The following is a 17040-nucleotide window of genomic DNA, read 5'->3' on the forward strand; positions in this document are numbered from 1 at the left end:
ACTCTGCCTCCCTGCCTGGTCAGTGGAAGCCTTAAAGGGCTAGTCTTCTGGAATATGACATTCCCCTGCTCTACCGGCTCCTGCTGTAGTTGCCAGCATTTGTGTGTTGCCAGAACAGGGGCTGTGATGTTTGGGAGAGGGCAGTTGTGTAGTGGCTCAGATTCTGAAACCTCCCTCAGAAGCCTAGGCTTTAATGGAGCTATCTCCAGGGACTCCAGCTCTGGGACTCTATCAGGTTCTGATATGGTATCAAGATCCAGGGGTGATGCTGGTTTTGCCTCCTCAGCATCTGGCTCAGAGTTGATGCTGGGTGGCGACTGTGACAGCCTGGGCCATGACGATCTGGAGGGAGAAGCGCTCCCTTCACAGATGCACATGCAAATAAGTATCATGCAACCCGTTATCTTATGGTGAGATCCCCACATAGCTGGAGAACACATGAATATTGCAGCTATTTGGGAGAAATAATGATAATAATGATAATGGTGGTGATGATAATGTGTGAGTCCACCAGTTCAGAATCATGACAGTATATTGATCATGTGCAGAAACTGTTGAATTCTATCTAGCAGTCCTTTATGTTTTGTTGATTAGAGGTTTGTCACACTGGGGATCCTGTACAGAGTGTGGGTGGAGTCAGAAAGAAAAGAGAGAGAAAGGAGAAGGAGAAAATGGAGTTGTTCCTGGAATATAATCTGGAATATATGTTTGTATGTAAACAAACATAAGATTACTTTGTATTTACAAGGAAAGCATCTATAAAACAAAAACCTCACACGAGCAGGCTCACCCACCTGGTGCAATATTTATACATCCAGTGGACTGTATTACTGAGAATTGGCTCCCATTTTACTATAAGAACATAAGAACAGCCCTGCTGGATCAGGCCCAAGGCCCATCTAGTCCAGCATCCTGTTTCGCACAGTGGCCCACTAGGTGCCGCTGGAAGCCTACAGGCAGGAGTTGAGGGCATACCCTCCCTCCTGCTGTTATTCCCCTGCAACTGGAACTCACAGGCATCCTGCATTTGAGTCTGGAGGTGGCCTATAGCCCTCCTACTAGTAACCGTTGATAGATCTCTCCTCCATGAAGTTATCCAAATCGCTCTTAAAGGCATCCATGTTGTTGGCTATCACCACATCTTGTGGCAGAGAATTCCACAAGTTGATTATGCGTCATGTGAAGAAATACTTCTGTTTCATAGTTCTAAATTTCCTGGCAAACAATTTCATGGGATGACTCCTGGTTCTAGTGTTATGTGAGAGGGACAAGAATTGATCTCTTTCCACTTTCTCCACAACATGCATGATTTTATAGACCTCTGTGATGTCTCCCTGCAGTCATTTTTCCCCCCTAAACTAAACAGCCCCAGGTGTTGTAGCTTTGCCTCATAAGGAAGGTGCTCTAGTCCCCTGATCATCTTGGTTGACCTCTTCTGTACCTTTTCCAGTTCTACAATGTCCTTCTTTAGATGTGGTGACCAGAATTGTATGCAATGCTCCAGGTATGGCCACACCATAGTTTTGTATACAGGCATTATAATATTAGCAGTTTTCTTTTCAATCCCTTTCCTAATCCCTAGCATGAAATTGGCCTTTTTCATAGCTGCCACACATTGAGTTGACACTTTCAATGAGCTGTCCACCATGTCCCCAAGATCCCTCTCCTGGTCAGTCACCGACAGCTCAGACCTCATCAACGTATACTTGAAGTTGGGGTTTTTCATCCCAATGTGCATCACTTTACACTTGCCAACACTGAACCACATTTGCCATTTTGTCACCCTCTCCCCCAGATTGGAGAGATCCTTTTGGAGCTCCTCACAATCCATTTTGGATTTCACTACCCAAAAGAGTTTGGTATCATCTGCAAATTGGGCCACTTCGCTGCTTACCCCTACTGCTAGATAATTTATGAATAAATTAAAAAGCACCAGTCCCAGTACAGATCCCTGGGGGTTTCCACTTCTTACTTCCCTCCATTGTGAAAACTCTCTATTTATCCCTATCCTCTGTTTCCTGTCCTTCAACCTGTTAGCAGTCCACACATGTACTGGTCCCCTTATCCCATGACCGCTATGCTTTCTCAGGAGTCTTTGATGAGGAACTTTGTCAAAAGCTTTTTGGAAGTCCGGGTATACTATGTCAACTGGATCACCTTGATCCACACACTTGTTGACGCTCTCAAAGAACTCCAAAAGGTTTGTGAGGCAAGATTATCCTTTGCAGAAGCCATGCTGGTTCTCTCCCAGCAGGGCCTGTTCTACGTGCTTTACAATTTTATCCTTGAGGATGCTTTCTTTTTTGCCTGGAATGGACGTTAAGCTAACCGGCCTGTAATTTCCTGGATCGCCCCTGGATCCCTTTTTGAAAATCGGTGTTATATTGGCTACTTTCCAGTCCTCCCAGACAGAGCCTGATTGTAGGGATAAATGATATATTTTAGTAAGGAGGTCGGCAATTTGACATTTGAGTTCTTTGAGGACTCTTGGATGGAGGCCATCTGGCCCTGGTGATTTGCTAGTTTTCAGTTTTTCCAGCAGTTTAGGACATAATCTCTTGTCACTGCTTTCTGACTCCGTTCTTTAGCCTCCATCCCCGAAAAGTCTGTTTCAGGAACAGGTATATGCTCAGTATCCTCTGCTGTGAAGACAGACGCAAAGAACTCATTCAGCTTCTCTGCAACCTCCATATCCTCCTTAATAATCCCTTTCACTCCCTCATTATCTAATGGTCCAACCGCCTCCCTGGCAGATTTCCTGCATCTGATGTATTTAAAGAAGTTTTTGTTATTCCCCTTGATGCTTTTGGCTCAAACTCTCTTTTTGCCTCCCTTATTGTCATCTTGCATTTCTTTTGCCAGAGTTTGTGTTCCTTTCTGTTCTCATTTGGGCAGGCCTTCCAATTTCGGAAGGAAGTCTTCTTCCCTTTTATGGGAAGAAACTATGGGAAGAAACTCTGTTTTGTTTTTGTTTTGTTGTGTTGTGAAGAAGGCCTAAGTGGTACACTGATAAGAAGGAGACACTCCAAGCTGAGAGGGCTCAGGCATTAAAATGGCCCTCTTCTCTAATTCTAATATTCTTCATTTGAGCCCTGTTTTTAGCTGAAGTGTCTATGCTCTATCTTTCCTCTAAAACAGATTACAACTGAGGGAAAAAAGTAGATGATTTGTGGTTTTTCAACATCCTTCAATTAGGCTGACAATTACAGATTCAATGTGCACCATGTTCAGCTGTAATTATGATTACATTCATTGATTATTAACAAACATTTATAGCTGCTTAATATCTGATGGCACTGTGAAGTGGTTGTCTGGACATCACCTAAATTACCAGTTAATATTCTGTTAGTATCGAATTAACACTAATTACCCTCTGTCCGAGCATCTTTACATAAATCTTTATTAAGGTGTGATCATAAGGCCAAGTGTTACATAACTATTGTTTATGTACTTGAAAATTTAACATCTGTCCATTGATATTTCTCTCTCTGATAATTTAAAGGAAAGGACAGATGTGGAGTACAATCCACGAGGAGGTTCTTATTCATGAATCTATTTAAATGAATAGAATGGTAGTTTTGCAAGTATATGGGGAAGCCAATATTTTGTACTTTCCTAGCCCCACATTTCTGTGCAATAGAAAATAAGTTGTGTGTATGGGTAAAAACCAGTTTTCTTTGTTGATGCACAGAATGTTATCCTTAGAAACATTGGATGGGGTAGGTCAGATAGACATGCTTAGAGTTTGGTCAGCAGCGGAGGGAACCCGTGTGAAGGAGTGGATTGTATAAAGCTAGGACTGTGAGACCAGAATTCAGATCCTTGCTCACTTACGGAGCTTCCTGGGTGAACTTAGGCCAGTCACTCAGCCTAACTTACCTCACAGAGTTATTGTAACGATAATGTAATGGTGGTGAGGACCATTTTTGCTGTCCTGGGCTGGAAGAACTGAAGGATGAAAATATAAACAGAATGTCTTCCAAGTATTCCTAAACAACAAGGGTTCTTTGTTTGGGTCCATGGAGCCTCTGGGAGTCCATTGGGGAGGTCCGAATGGTCCATAGTAAATCTTTGTTGTATTGAATATAATTTGCTTCCTGGGGAGCCAGAATAAAGTTATTGAAAATAACTACCATAAATACTCATTTTTCTCTAATTTTGACTGGGCCTTGTGAAATTATATTATATACATGGAGTGGGAAAAGAAAAAATGAAAGATTGTGCCATCAAGTGAATGTCGACTCCTGGCGACCACAGAGCCCTGTGGTTTTCTTTTGGTAGAATATAGGAGGGGTTTACCATTGCCATCTCCCGCGCAGTGTGAGATGATGCTTTTCAGCACCTTCATATATTGCTGCTGCCAGATATAGGAGTTTCCCATATTCTGGGAAACACACCAGCGGGGATTCGAACCACCAACCTCTGCTCCCTAGGCAGGTTACTTCCCCGCTATGCCATTAGGTGGCTTAATGGGGTGGGGGTCCATGGGTAATATCTGAGTTTCTGGACGGGGGAAGTCCATATGTGCAAAAGGTTAAGAATCCCAGACCACTTCTTGGTTAAGTGAACAGAAATAATTCCATTATCACAAATATAAGCTTATTTGCCAATAGGGACAGCAGAGTAGGAAGTGAAGAACATTTAATATAAAGCGGCAATCTATATTCTCACCATATGGATAAGATCTGCATTCCGTTTGAGGAACTCTGTAAATGTCTGATCCCCCCACTGCCCAAAACTATTTGAAATCCTTCTGCCAAATAGTTCTCTTATCTTGAGGCTCCCATCTTCATTCTTTCTCTCTCAAAAAACACTTGTGTGAATAGGGCTGACACAAGGTGAGAGAGCAACAGCCCTGGAGACTAGAAGCTTTTATTTAGTTACAGGACGAGAAATATAGAGCAAGTGAAATGTCACTTCTTATTCCATTCATATATTTTTTTAAATAAAGCAAGCTAGTTTTTGAACTAAAATATGAAACTCTTCACAATGCACAGAATGACCCCAAAAATAAATAAAATAAAATAAAATAATAGATTGTATGTGCCTAGACCCAGGGCCAGCTTTAGGGTTGCTGTTGGAATTTGCTGGATAGGCATTGTCTCCTCTTCTCTAGGGGCCAGTGTTCCCTCTAACAGGGATTCCCAGATGTTGTTGACTATAACTCCCATGATCCCAAAGCAAAAGTCATTGCAGCTGGGGGATCCTGGGAGTTGTAGTAAACAACATCTGGGAATCCCTGTAAGAGGCAACACTGTTAGGGGCAGGATTGTCTTATGTTTTGTGTCTATGTTTGGATTCGGGGAGTGGAGACCAAATTCTCCCTCCTGTTAGCTTCTTACTTGCTGTCCTGAATTCAAACTTAGAGGTTCTTCCTCTCTCTGCATAAGAGTCTGTTAGTCTGTTTATTGTTTTCTTAGCCTATGTTTTAGGTAGTAATAATAATCATTCATTCATTCATTCATTCATGCATTCGATTTCTATACTGCCCTTCCAAAAATGGCTCAGGGTGGTTTACACAGATAAATGATACATAAATAAGATGGATCTCTGTCCCCAAAGGGCTCACAATCTAAAAAGAAACATAAGAGAGACACCAGCAACAGTCACTGGAGGTACTGTGCTGGGGTGGATAGGACCAGTTAGAGAAATATGAAACTCTTTTTTCTCATTTAGAGTTGGCTTCCTGTTCAATTACTTACAGAGCATAAGTAATTTATCTGCAACAGTTGCTCAGGGCACCTACCTAAAGGGGGTCCCAAGCAGTGTTCCCTGTAACAGGGATTTCCATATGTTGTTGACTACAACTCCCATAATCTGCAGCCAAAGGCCATTGCAGCTAGAGATGCTGGGAGTTGTAGTAAACAGTAGCTGGGAATCCCTGTTACAGGGAACACTGGTCCCAAGTTGAGCTACTAGGTTTTGCAATCTTGCATAAGCAACTTAACTAACCATGATGGGAGCACCAAAGGCTGTCCTGGTCTATGGTGCTATTTATCCTAGGGCCAGGCCGTATTCCCTCTAACAGGTCAGCTGTTCACTACAACTCCCAGCATCCCTAGCTGCAATGGCCTTTGGCTGGGGGTTATGGGAGTTGTAGTCAACAACATCTGGAGATCCCTGTTATAGGGAACACTGGCCAGGACTGCCTGAGCTTTGATTGCTATCTGGCTGAATCTGATGTTCTTGAAAAGAAAGAAACAGGGTATTGGGACAAATGCTCTTGGTAGCAAATAATAGAGCCATGGTGAAAGAAAAGGCAAAGGACTCAAGTTAGGCCATTATAAAGTTATGCATGGAGTAGAGATAATGGACAGAGAGAAAATTTTCTCCCTCTCTCACAGCACTAGAACCAGGGGTCATCCCAGGAAACTGAAGGCTAGGAAATTTAGGACCATCAAAAGGAAGTTCTTTTCCAAACAGTTCATAAGTAATTATGGAATTCTCTGCCAGAGGATGTGGTGATAGCCTCTAGCTTGGATGGCTTTAAAAGGGACTTAGCCACATTCATGGAGGACATGTCTATTAGTGGCTACTAGTCTGATGGCCAGAGGCCACCTCCAGCCTCAGAGACAAGATGGCTCTAAATCCCAGTTACAGCGGGAGAGAAGGCAGACCTTCATCTCTTCCTGTGAGCGTCGCAGAGGTATCTGGTAGGCCACTGTGTGAAACAGGATGCTGGACTAGAGAGACCTTGGGCCTGATCCAGCAGGGCTGTTCTTAATGCTCTCCAGGTACAAAACCACCTAGAGCCTTTGGAGTCAGGCAGTATATATATTTAATTACTATTAATTATAATTAATTAATAAAATAACAAAGAAAAATATTATGCAGGTGACAATATGACTGCATGGCATTTGTCCATCTTTAGCTTCAGATAGCTCTCAAAGAATCCCGGAAAGACTGGACAGCCTTAATGTCACTTTAGAGCTGACCTACATATTATATTCATCACATGGAGGGTATGATGAGCAGCCAGCGTTGTTCTGCAGCTCTAGGGTAGCGATAGTGCTGAATCTTGGAATGAAGGCAGTTCAGGGACACAAGCTGAATAATACTCTTCCGAGCCAGTGGAGTACCAACTGACCCAGAAAGCACTGGGAACTACATTTTCCATGTTTCTTGGTGACAATGGATGCTTTGGTACATATTCATGAGGATTCCATATCTTTCAGCCCAAGGCCTTCATTATCACTGGTCCTCCACCCTTCACCAAAGTAAGTCTGGGAAAGGAAGGAAGAGCAACAATGGGTTGCAAGGTCTATCAAACCGGCAGGCAATCAAAAACTGGACCAGGTCTCACGATTCGTGAGACCCAGTTTTGGGAAGTGAGCGGGAAGAGTGGGCTAAGCCCGCTCTCCCCGCTTACGAGCGGGGAGGGAGCCCTGGGCAGCCAGATCGGCCGCCCACACAATGGCTGGCTCTGAGATGGAGCCGGTGGGGGCTGGGGAGCTCAGGGGCCGCATGGCCCCCGGAAGCCCAATTATGCCCTGCGCGAGTGCGCAGGGCATACTGGGGAGATCTTCGAGCCGGGAGGCTGCTTTTAAGCCTCCCGGCCGGGGGTCTACTTGTAAGTAGCCACGGCGCTGAGCCGTGCCATGGCTACGGGCTAAGGGGTGGGCTACAGGAGCGGGTTAGCCGCTCCAGAACCACCGGGCTCGGCTGCGAGCCCAGTGGTTCTTAAGATCACAAAAATCGGGCTAGGATTTTACTAGCCCAATTTTTGTGATCGTAAGAATAGCCCCACTGTTCTACCTGGTTTGTGGAGCTGTGTGTGCTCCCAATTTTCTGTTGTGAGGAAGCATGGTAGGAGGAAAACCTCTGTAGGAGTGAATGTGTGGAAACAAGATAGAAGGAAAACCTGGGTAGAAGTGACTGTGTGGAAGCAAAGTAGGAGGAAAACCTGGGTAGCTTTTCCTCCTACCTTGCTTCCACACAATCACTTCTACCCAGGTTTTCCTTCTACCTTGCTTCCACACCACCAAAAACATAACTGACAGGAGAGGTGGGGCTGGTTTTCTGAGAGGCTGACAGCGAGAAGTGCCAAAAGCAGCTCCATCCTTGGGTGGGTTTGTGCTGCCACCTTTATGGTTGCAGTTTGGAAATTGGTGCAAAACTGTGGTTATAGCAGCACCACAAATTGGACATAAGGTTTCAGCAAAAAAAACCCTCAGGTCTCAGTGGTGAACCTTAGAGATAACCGTAGGTTCAGATTGGAGTTTGGCGGGGCAAACTGGAGGTTGTTTTCAGCTGACCTGCAGTAACTGCGGTTCCACGTGTTTGGGTATAATGGAGTTTCAACCTCAGCCAGTTTTAACTCCAGTTAGCTGTTATGTCTGAATGCAGCCTGAGTGTCCTTTTCCTCCTCTCTGCAACCGTGGGGTAATATTAGGTTGTTTGGAAAACATCTGTTGGGTATTTTAGAATATATTTCGCCTAAACCTGATGGAACTAGCAGGTAGCAGTTATTCCATATTAATTAATTGGAAGGAAAAGGCTATGATACTGTGTGTATATCCTCTTGGGTTGACTTCATCCTTTAGCTACAGCTGCATCTGACATTGTTAGAGCTTCTTTATGATTTTGCATAAAAGGACTGAATGACTAACATAGCCTGCAAGGGCTGTCAGTCCATCCTTTTGCTAGCAGACACCCTGCTGCTATTGACAGCTGCAACTAGGGACGTGCCAGGTGGCAAGCCATACTGTGCTCCTGTGTGCACTCCTCCCCTCCCTCCTCTCACCTCTGTGTCACCTGGTTTTCTAGGAACATTAAGCTAGCAGCATGGGGTTAGTCAAATCTGAGCAGAACGCCTTCATTGTTTGGGCAGCAAAAGACACAGCGTGCAGGCCTGATGTTTGGCTAGCGGGGCAGACAGCCTCTCGTTTTCAAGAAAGGTTAAAAGCTGTCTCATATGGGGGAAAGCAGCTAGTGCACAGTTATAAAGTGAGGGGCTGGCAGGAGCCAGCAGTGGAGATCAGATACATAATGTAACAGCTGCATTCTTGCAGCAAACCAAAAGTACAGATGATAAGCCTGACCTCTCACTCCTCAGGCTGGCAGGGAGCTGGGCATATTTTGAGCCTCCTCTGCATCCATCCATTGGGGACACATGGGGAGAAAGCCAGAAAGCTTTTTTCCTTCATGTTCCTGCAGTGTCAGAAGGAAGCTTGTGGTCAGGAAACAGATTAGAGAGAAGTTTCGAAAAGGGCTTGGGCCCTTCGGCATCAGAATCCGGAAAGCAGGCATTATACATATTTTCTTGTGACTGTCCTTGTCTTTTTATGACCTAAAATAAATAATCTAGTCCCTTTTGATGAAAATTTTTAGAGATTGTAACCTGTTGAGGCTTTCTAGACTAATCTAGGCTGTGAAATGCAAAACAGCTGCTGAATGAGGTACATGATCACAGACAGCGCCTCCCACCGTGGTTTTAATGGGCAGACAACTGCCAAACAGGATTGGGCACGGCATCTCTTGCCCTAATTATCATCATGTGAGCTGCCGTAGTAGGTGGCATGAGTTCAGGGAGCTTAAACCTAAACTTACATGTGTGAGCAGGTTGGTTATCTGTGCATATTTTCAGGCCCCGATGTGCATGAGCAGTGAGCTGGACTGAGATCTGGGAAATGTGGGTTTGATTGTCATCTCTTCAGTTGACACTGCTCACTGGAAAAAAATGTTCTCTGCCACAGTTCATACAGGTGGGGGAAATTGCAACATGGATTTGCTATAAGAATAAACATAAAATTGTTTTAAAAGAACTTTGCAAACCAAACATGTGTGTGCGCGCACATACATACATACATATATATCTGGTTATGGTTGCCACCAGCTCATTTGGTGGCAACTTGGGACTGTGCCTTTTATGTGGCTGCCCCGGGGCTCTGGAATATACTCCCCGCAGAAATAAGAGCATCTCCTTCTTTGTTTGCTTTTAGAAAGAACCTCAAGACATACCTGTTTTCCCAGGCTTTTAACTGAAATATAAATTTTGAATATATTTTTACTTACTGAGACTGTTTTTATCTGTTTTATGCATTTTTAACTGTTTTATATTGTTTTGTTTCAACTTGTACACCGCCTGGAGATTTCTATATTGGTATATCAGGTGGTTTAGAAATATGATAAATAAACACATCAAATAAATAAGTAAGTATATGTATATGTATACACACACACACACACACACACAGCATGGATGTGACTGCGCCTATGGGAAAGTTTTCAGCATAGAGACTGTTGTAAAATTCTAATAGAAGGGACTTTTTAGTTACCAAAATCACCTTTATCATCCCATGCAGGTGTTTTATAGAAGACAAAAGCTCAAAGGTGGCCTGGTTAAATCGTTCTGGCATCATTTTTGCTGGTCAGGATAAGTGGTCCCTGGATCCACGGGTAGAACTCCAGCAACTTTCTCTTCTGGAATACAGCCTCCGGATTCAGAAGGTGGATGTCTATGATGAGGGGTCATACACATGCTCAGTTCAAACGCTGCATCATCCCAAGACTTCCCAGGTTTATTTGATCGTTCAAGGTAAGAAATGGTTGCTGGAAGTGGGGAGCACAGTACTGGGAACTGTGACTATTAGCCCTTATAGCCAGAAGTGCTACATTGTCCATGTTCATCTGAATACCTGGTGTTGAATATTAGCAGCAGTTGATGTTTACTATCATGTTCTGTTTGTGAACTTGTTGTACTTGAGTAACTGCTCTCAAAACAGTATGCTAAGCTAGAGAAATCATTTATCTGGTCCAGGATAAACATTCTTAACTTCAAGGCAAATCTATGTAGCTGCAGATATTTTGTTCATGGTGAATAAGCAATCAAGCAAAAAGCCATTTTTCTTCATACTTCAACAACAAGAGTCTTGCATATGACATAAGAGGCTGCATCCCCACAGCCCTAGAAGTGTAAAGACAACCGGTTTTCTCCTCCAAAGATACTATTAGCTTTGTAGACATTTTAAACTCTTTGTTTGGGGCTTTCAGTCATTTTAGGGCTCTGGAAATGGACTTGTAGATAAGCTCTAAATGTATTTTGTCTGGCAATACAGCTTCATTCAGCGCAGATCTTGAGATCTCTCAGAATTGGGGTCCATATTTAATTAATATTAAAGATATAAATATTTTATCTTCACCTCCTGAGAGGTTGCTTGGTGCTGGTTTATGGCAATGATGCAAAATCTCCCTCTTTCTTCCACAGTATGTAATACATACTGATCACAAATTTACTTCTCTGTGACCTTGATTAGTCAGATGTGACTCGTACAAATGACAGTAGGCTTGGATAATGACTGAAGTGAGGCAGTTGGACTGCATTTATTTAATGAAACTAATTCAGTTATTTATTTATGTATTTATGATTTTAGTTTGATTTTTTTTAAGTGTAAAAATAACTCCTATCCTGAGCTTCAGACATGCATGACAAATAACAAAAAGTGCAATTCATGTAAATCTCCCCAACAAATAAAAAGCCAATAGCTTTCCTCCACACAAAAGAGATGAAGTTCAGTATATCAAAGATTATATCATCCTTTCCAGCTACTAAAATACCAGTCCTAATTATTGGGGCTTTGTAGTGGAACTGGGAGGAGCCATTGTGCATGTAGAAGATCCCAGATAGAATCCTTTGCATTTCAGGTGGTACAGCTGGAAAAGACGTCAACCTTATTCTTGGAGTGCTACTGCCAATCAATCATTTATTTACTACACTTTTAACCTGCCTTTTCTCCAAGGAGCTCAGGGTAACATATAGGCCACATTCAAACATAACAGGGGACCAGAGTTGCGGGGACTGCAGTCTTTTCCGAACACGTGCAACTCTGGTCCCGTCAATAATGCAACCTGATGTTGTGCTGAGGAGACTCCAATTTGAACCCTCAGTTTGTAGTGAGTTCTGCTGCTCTAAACCGAGGGTCCACAGAGCCTCCCTGCTGTTTGAATGCAGCACTGGAGGCTGTATTCAGCCGGACTGGAGTTGAGGGAAAAAGTTTTCCCCTCTCTCCCTCCCTGATTGGCTGTGTGGGCTGTCCTTCAAGCAAGAAGGAAGTCTGCAAAGCCAGCTCTTCTGCCTCTGCAGTCTACGGTACTGTATGTCCAAATGCAGGTGGGAGAGCGGGGGGAGGGGGGCATAGAACTACGGGCCCATTGGGTTACATGCAAATGTGGCCATTTTGTTTTCCCTTGTCATTTAATTCTCACAATAACACTGTGAGGTAGGTTAGGCCAAGAAACAGTGACTGGTCTAAGGTCATCCAATGAGTTCCATGGCTAAGTAGGAATTTGAACCCATGGCAATATTGAGGAGTGATGAGGAATCAATATTGAGGAGTCTTGGAGCCAAATCACATGATGAACTGTGATAGCATTTATCAAGTCTTCAGCCTGTCCCAAAACAATTTTCTGCCTATTTGCACTGATAAGAAAGCTGTGTTCTTGGTTGCTAATTTGCAATAGGAGTTCCATCCAGCCAAGCTAATGTCCAGATAGTTGATAGTGTGATAGTTGCAGCTAACATGGGATAAACATTGGGAAAATAGCTCTTAGTCCAGCTGTACAGCTTCCTGTCTGGCATTCCCAGTTCTCTCCTGCACCAGATTTATTCACAACTTTATTAAAAGAAAACAGTAATTGGTAGTGCAAGATATGCTGGGCTTGAAGTGTCATAAAAGGAAAAATAATTTGAAATGAGAGAGTGAAACGAGAATTTCAACAGGCTTTTAGTTGCACCTCAGCTGCAGCAGCTCTGGCATACGAAGCTTTCTATAATCAAAGTTCCCTTTGAACACATGTGAATAATGCCTTTTGTGAAGGCTGCTAATTGCAAAGATAAAATTACCGTCAGTAGAAATGATGATATTTCCCTCCCCCAAGAGGTGCTAACCAGCCATCTCAATTTGGAGACCTTATGCCCTTGACTCTTTACAAAGCCAACAGTATGCTCATGGATTACAAATTCAGAGGAGTTCTGTTTCATAACGTTATCAAGAAACAATTATCTGTATATCAATCTGCACTAAGGCAATTGTGAACTGGTTCACAACACAACACATTTTTCGATCCACGTGAGCATTCCTGACTCTCTTTTGGCAGGTACTGACGTTAATGTGTGAGAATTAGACAAATTGCATGGCTGGCCGCAACATCCTTAATCCCACGATTTTGGCAATATGTTCACCAGCCACACAAAATACAGGTACTCTTACTGATCCATGGTCACCTGCTTCATCATCACATTTACATTGGTCCATGTAACCACGTATCTAAGAAAGACTGGGACTATTTTCATGGCAGCAAAGCAAAGCAAATTATATGCACACATCATTTTTCCCAAACTTATTCAGATCGGCATCAAATACCATATGTGTATGTATGCTTTTTGCTTGAGTAGGGGGAATTAGTCCTGATATTTGTGCAAAGGAATAGTCTGGCCTAAGGCATTAGGGTACCCCTAAAGGGCCAATGGACTCTGAGATTGGGCTTTTGAAACAAGAAATGAAATGTACTGACACAACAGAGGCACAATGCAAAATGGAAGTAGTTGCCAAATTTGGCAGTGCCAAGAATGCAGACAATGCCCTGCGATTATGCTGACAAGAATACAACAGTAATGGCTTAGCAAGCAAGCAAAGGGGAGAGCCGGAGAATGATGTTGAGGGTGGGGGAGCAGAATACAGAGCTAGAAGCAGAGAAAAAGCTCTGTTTACCTGTTATTAATTTTGCTATCTCATGTGCAGGCCTAAGGGTGCTTCCTATCTATGGTGAGGAATCTGGGGCTCCTCGTTAGGGTTCCACTGAGTAATCTCTTCGGGTTTTCTGCTCAGAGAGTCTTGGATTTCTCAGGCAGTCGGACACATGAGTAATCTTGTGAAAGCCCAACTCAGAGAAGGGTCCAAAGATGCACGAAGTTGAGAACATCCAGTGCAGTACAGAGCAAAACACTTGTCCCACTCAAGAAGTGCTTGAAGCTTAGTGATTCAGCCATTGGAGGGCCAAAGTTGTGCACCCCTGGTATAAAGAAATGTTCTTGAACAACGGTGCAGGATAGAACTGCAACCAGGAAAGCCTTAGGGGGGAAAGGTACTTGTTACTGATGGACATACTGTATTCAGAGTAGGGATGTGCAAACAGGTTCAGAATTGAACCGGTTCGAAGGCTCAGGATCGAGCCAAACCACCAGCAGTTTGTCTTGACCCTGGACCGGCCTTTCCTCCTTCAAAAATGGCCCAGTTTGGCCACCCCCATTGGCATGGTGACCATTTTGGAGGCCACTGCATCTGTGCAATGGGCCTCTGCGTGGTCTGGGCATGAGCCAGGCTATGCAGAGATCCATTGCACAGATGTGGTGGCCTGGCCTCTAAAATGGCCACCGTGTCTGGGGCTGAAAAATGGGCAAACGGGGCTGTTGTTGAAGGAGGGAAGGCCAGTGGGGGGAGGGGGAACCTCCATAGACACACACACACTGCCTTGGAGAACTCCCCTGGAGGGGATAAGTGTAGAATTTCTTTTTTTTAAAAATCATTCATTAATCCCTCCAAACCAGGGAGTATGAGGCTGTGCCGGACCAAACTGTCCCGATCTGGTTCAGGTCCAGTTTGGACTGGAACCAAACTGGACCGGCCGGTTGCATGCACACCTCTAATTCTGAGTTACTAGTATTTATTAGATCTCAGGACCTTTTGAGTTGGTTGAAACCACATTGGCCTCACCTTCCCTCTGGTACATTAACTTTTCTTGTTCATGAGAACTCATCCTTCCTGGAGGACTCACATGACTAATCAGTGAGGAGTTTTGCTCTTTGCAGATGGTTTCTCCACTGGTCTAGCTTACACAGTATTGACATCTGATCCAGTACAAGGTCAATTGCCTCTGTGGCAGCTAATGCCTACTTGTACTGAAGTGGGAATTTGGAGTGAGATTATCCTTAGTACACAGACCAAAGGCTCCTAGCTTCTCCCAGCTTTAGAATTCTCTTAGGGATCTCTTATACATGATTAGTTAGTTAGTTAGTTAGTTAGTTGTCGCATTTATATACCACTGTAGGTAAAAGTGCATGGTGGTTTACAATTTAAGCAAACAGCAACTAAAACCTAAAAATAATATATAATAATATAATAATACACTAAAAGCCTGATAACGCAGGTTTGTTTTCAAAAGTCAGTTAAAAACAACCGGAGATGGGGAGATTCTGATTTCATTTAGGAGTTTGTTCTAGCGCTGATTAAGAAGGACCCTAGAGAAGGCTCAGTTTTGGGTCACCACTAAGTGAGCTGGTGGCAACTGTAACCGGACCTCCCCCAATGATGTTAATAGGTAGCGGGGTTCATGAAGAAGGTGTTTTCTGAAATACCCTGGGCTGAAGCCATTCAGGGCTTTTTAGATAATAACCAGCACTCTGTATTTTCCCCAGAAACTAATTGGCAGCCAGTGTGGTTCTTTTAAAATAGGAGTAATGTGGTCTTGACAGGTGACCTCAGAGACCAACCTGGCTGCTGCATTCTGCACCAGTTGGAGTTTCTGAACTATGTACAAACAGGAGTGGATGAACTTCTTTGCCACTTATAGGCAAAGAGGATTTTACTGCTGCGGGGAGTGGGAGGGGGTGTGAGAGGAAATCCTCCATTTGCCTATATGAATTGCTGCTGCTGTGGCAGGATGGGGCACAGTCTGGGTGGCTGGGCTGGCTGCAGGGAGGGTGGAGGGGGGCGAGGAGGGAAGAGTACCACTTTTTCTTTACTATTTAAAGTGCTTTGCCTGTGCTCCAATACAGAATACTCCTCTGCGGTCTCTCCCCTCCGCTCCCCTCCCATTATCCCTCAGAAAGGGGGACTCCCGGGCAGGCTCACAACTCAGCTCAACTCCGAAGCCGAGTGAGCCCTCCTCTCCCCCTCATTTCAGGCAGCAAACGGCTGCCGGAAATGCCAGAGAGCTCGCATGGGTGGTCTGGAGCTGGAGGCCACGCCCCCTTTGTGTGCAACATGTGACGTGTGTGACGTGTAATGCTGTGTGCGACATTGCACGGAAAGGGGGCCTGGCCTCGAGATGCGGAGAGCCCGTGTGAGCTGGCAGCCATTTGCTGCCTGAAATGAAGGGGAGAGGAGAGCTTGCTCGGCTTCGGAGCTGAGCTGAGCTGTGAACCTGCCCAGGTGCCCCCCTTCGTGAGGGATAATGTGAGGGGAGGGGAGTGGCCACCACTACGCCGCCGCACCTCCACCGCCCCACTGCCACGGAGGAGCATTCCATATGGCAGCAGAGGCACAGCACTTTAATGGTAAAGAAAAGGGGGTTCTCTTCCCTCCTTGCCGCCTCCACCCTCCGTGCAGCCAGCCCAGCCACCAAGACTGTGCCCCATATCGCCATGGCGGTGTATAGGCAAATGGGGGGATTTCCCTTGGCCTCTCTCCACAGCTACACACACACACCCCGAGATGGCATGGCAAAATTTGAGAAGCGGCAACTGCCACTCCTCAGATTTTGCTGCCATAGGCAGATGCCTCCACTGCCTATGCCTTAATCTGCCTATGTGTACAAAAGCAGCCAAAGGTAGAGTGCATTGCAGTTCTCAAGCCTGGCTATTACCAGCATATGCACCACTGTTTTAAGGTCTTTTGTCTCAATAAATGGACATAGCTGGTGTATCAGCCGAAGCTGATAAAAAGCACTCCTGGCCACTGCCTCAACCTGAGGTATCAGGGGGAGGTTTGGGTCCAGAAGTACTCCCAAGCTACATACCTGATCTTTCAGGGTGGATAACATACTAGTGGCTGGATAACATGCTGTGACACTACTGGGATCAATTTGATGTTATAGCCAAACTTCATCTTTCTCAATTGAACTTTCTAGATTTCTAATCATATGTCTACTTTCAAGTATGCTGCTACTTTGAGACCAATATTTTAACTCAATATGGGAAGGCCTAATGGTTGGACAGCCTCTTTCTGAATCAGGCAGGTTGTAGGTGCTCAAGCCTGCCTTTTTTCTTGGCCACCTATAGCCTAGCACTGATTGTAGTGCTCCCCTGAATACTTCCAAAGAGAA

General features: G+C 44.4%; 1 protein-coding gene across 3 annotated transcripts in view; it reads left to right on the plus strand.

Annotated features, from left to right (window-relative positions):
- Positions 1-17040, plus strand: part of LSAMP (limbic system associated membrane protein) — a 699205-nt gene that overhangs the window by 317031 nt on the left and 365134 nt on the right. For all 3 annotated transcript variants that reach the window (XM_053312266.1, XM_053312265.1, XM_053312267.1), the window contains one exon: positions 10305-10537. In XM_053312266.1, the coding sequence (XP_053168241.1) occupies positions 10305-10537 (233 nt within the window). The remainder of the gene's footprint in view (positions 1-10304; positions 10538-17040) is intronic.

This window comes from Hemicordylus capensis, chromosome 3 (genome assembly GCF_027244095.1).
Source record: "Hemicordylus capensis ecotype Gifberg chromosome 3, rHemCap1.1.pri, whole genome shotgun sequence".
In the NCBI taxonomy this organism is placed as follows: Eukaryota; Metazoa; Chordata; class Lepidosauria; order Squamata; family Cordylidae; genus Hemicordylus; species Hemicordylus capensis.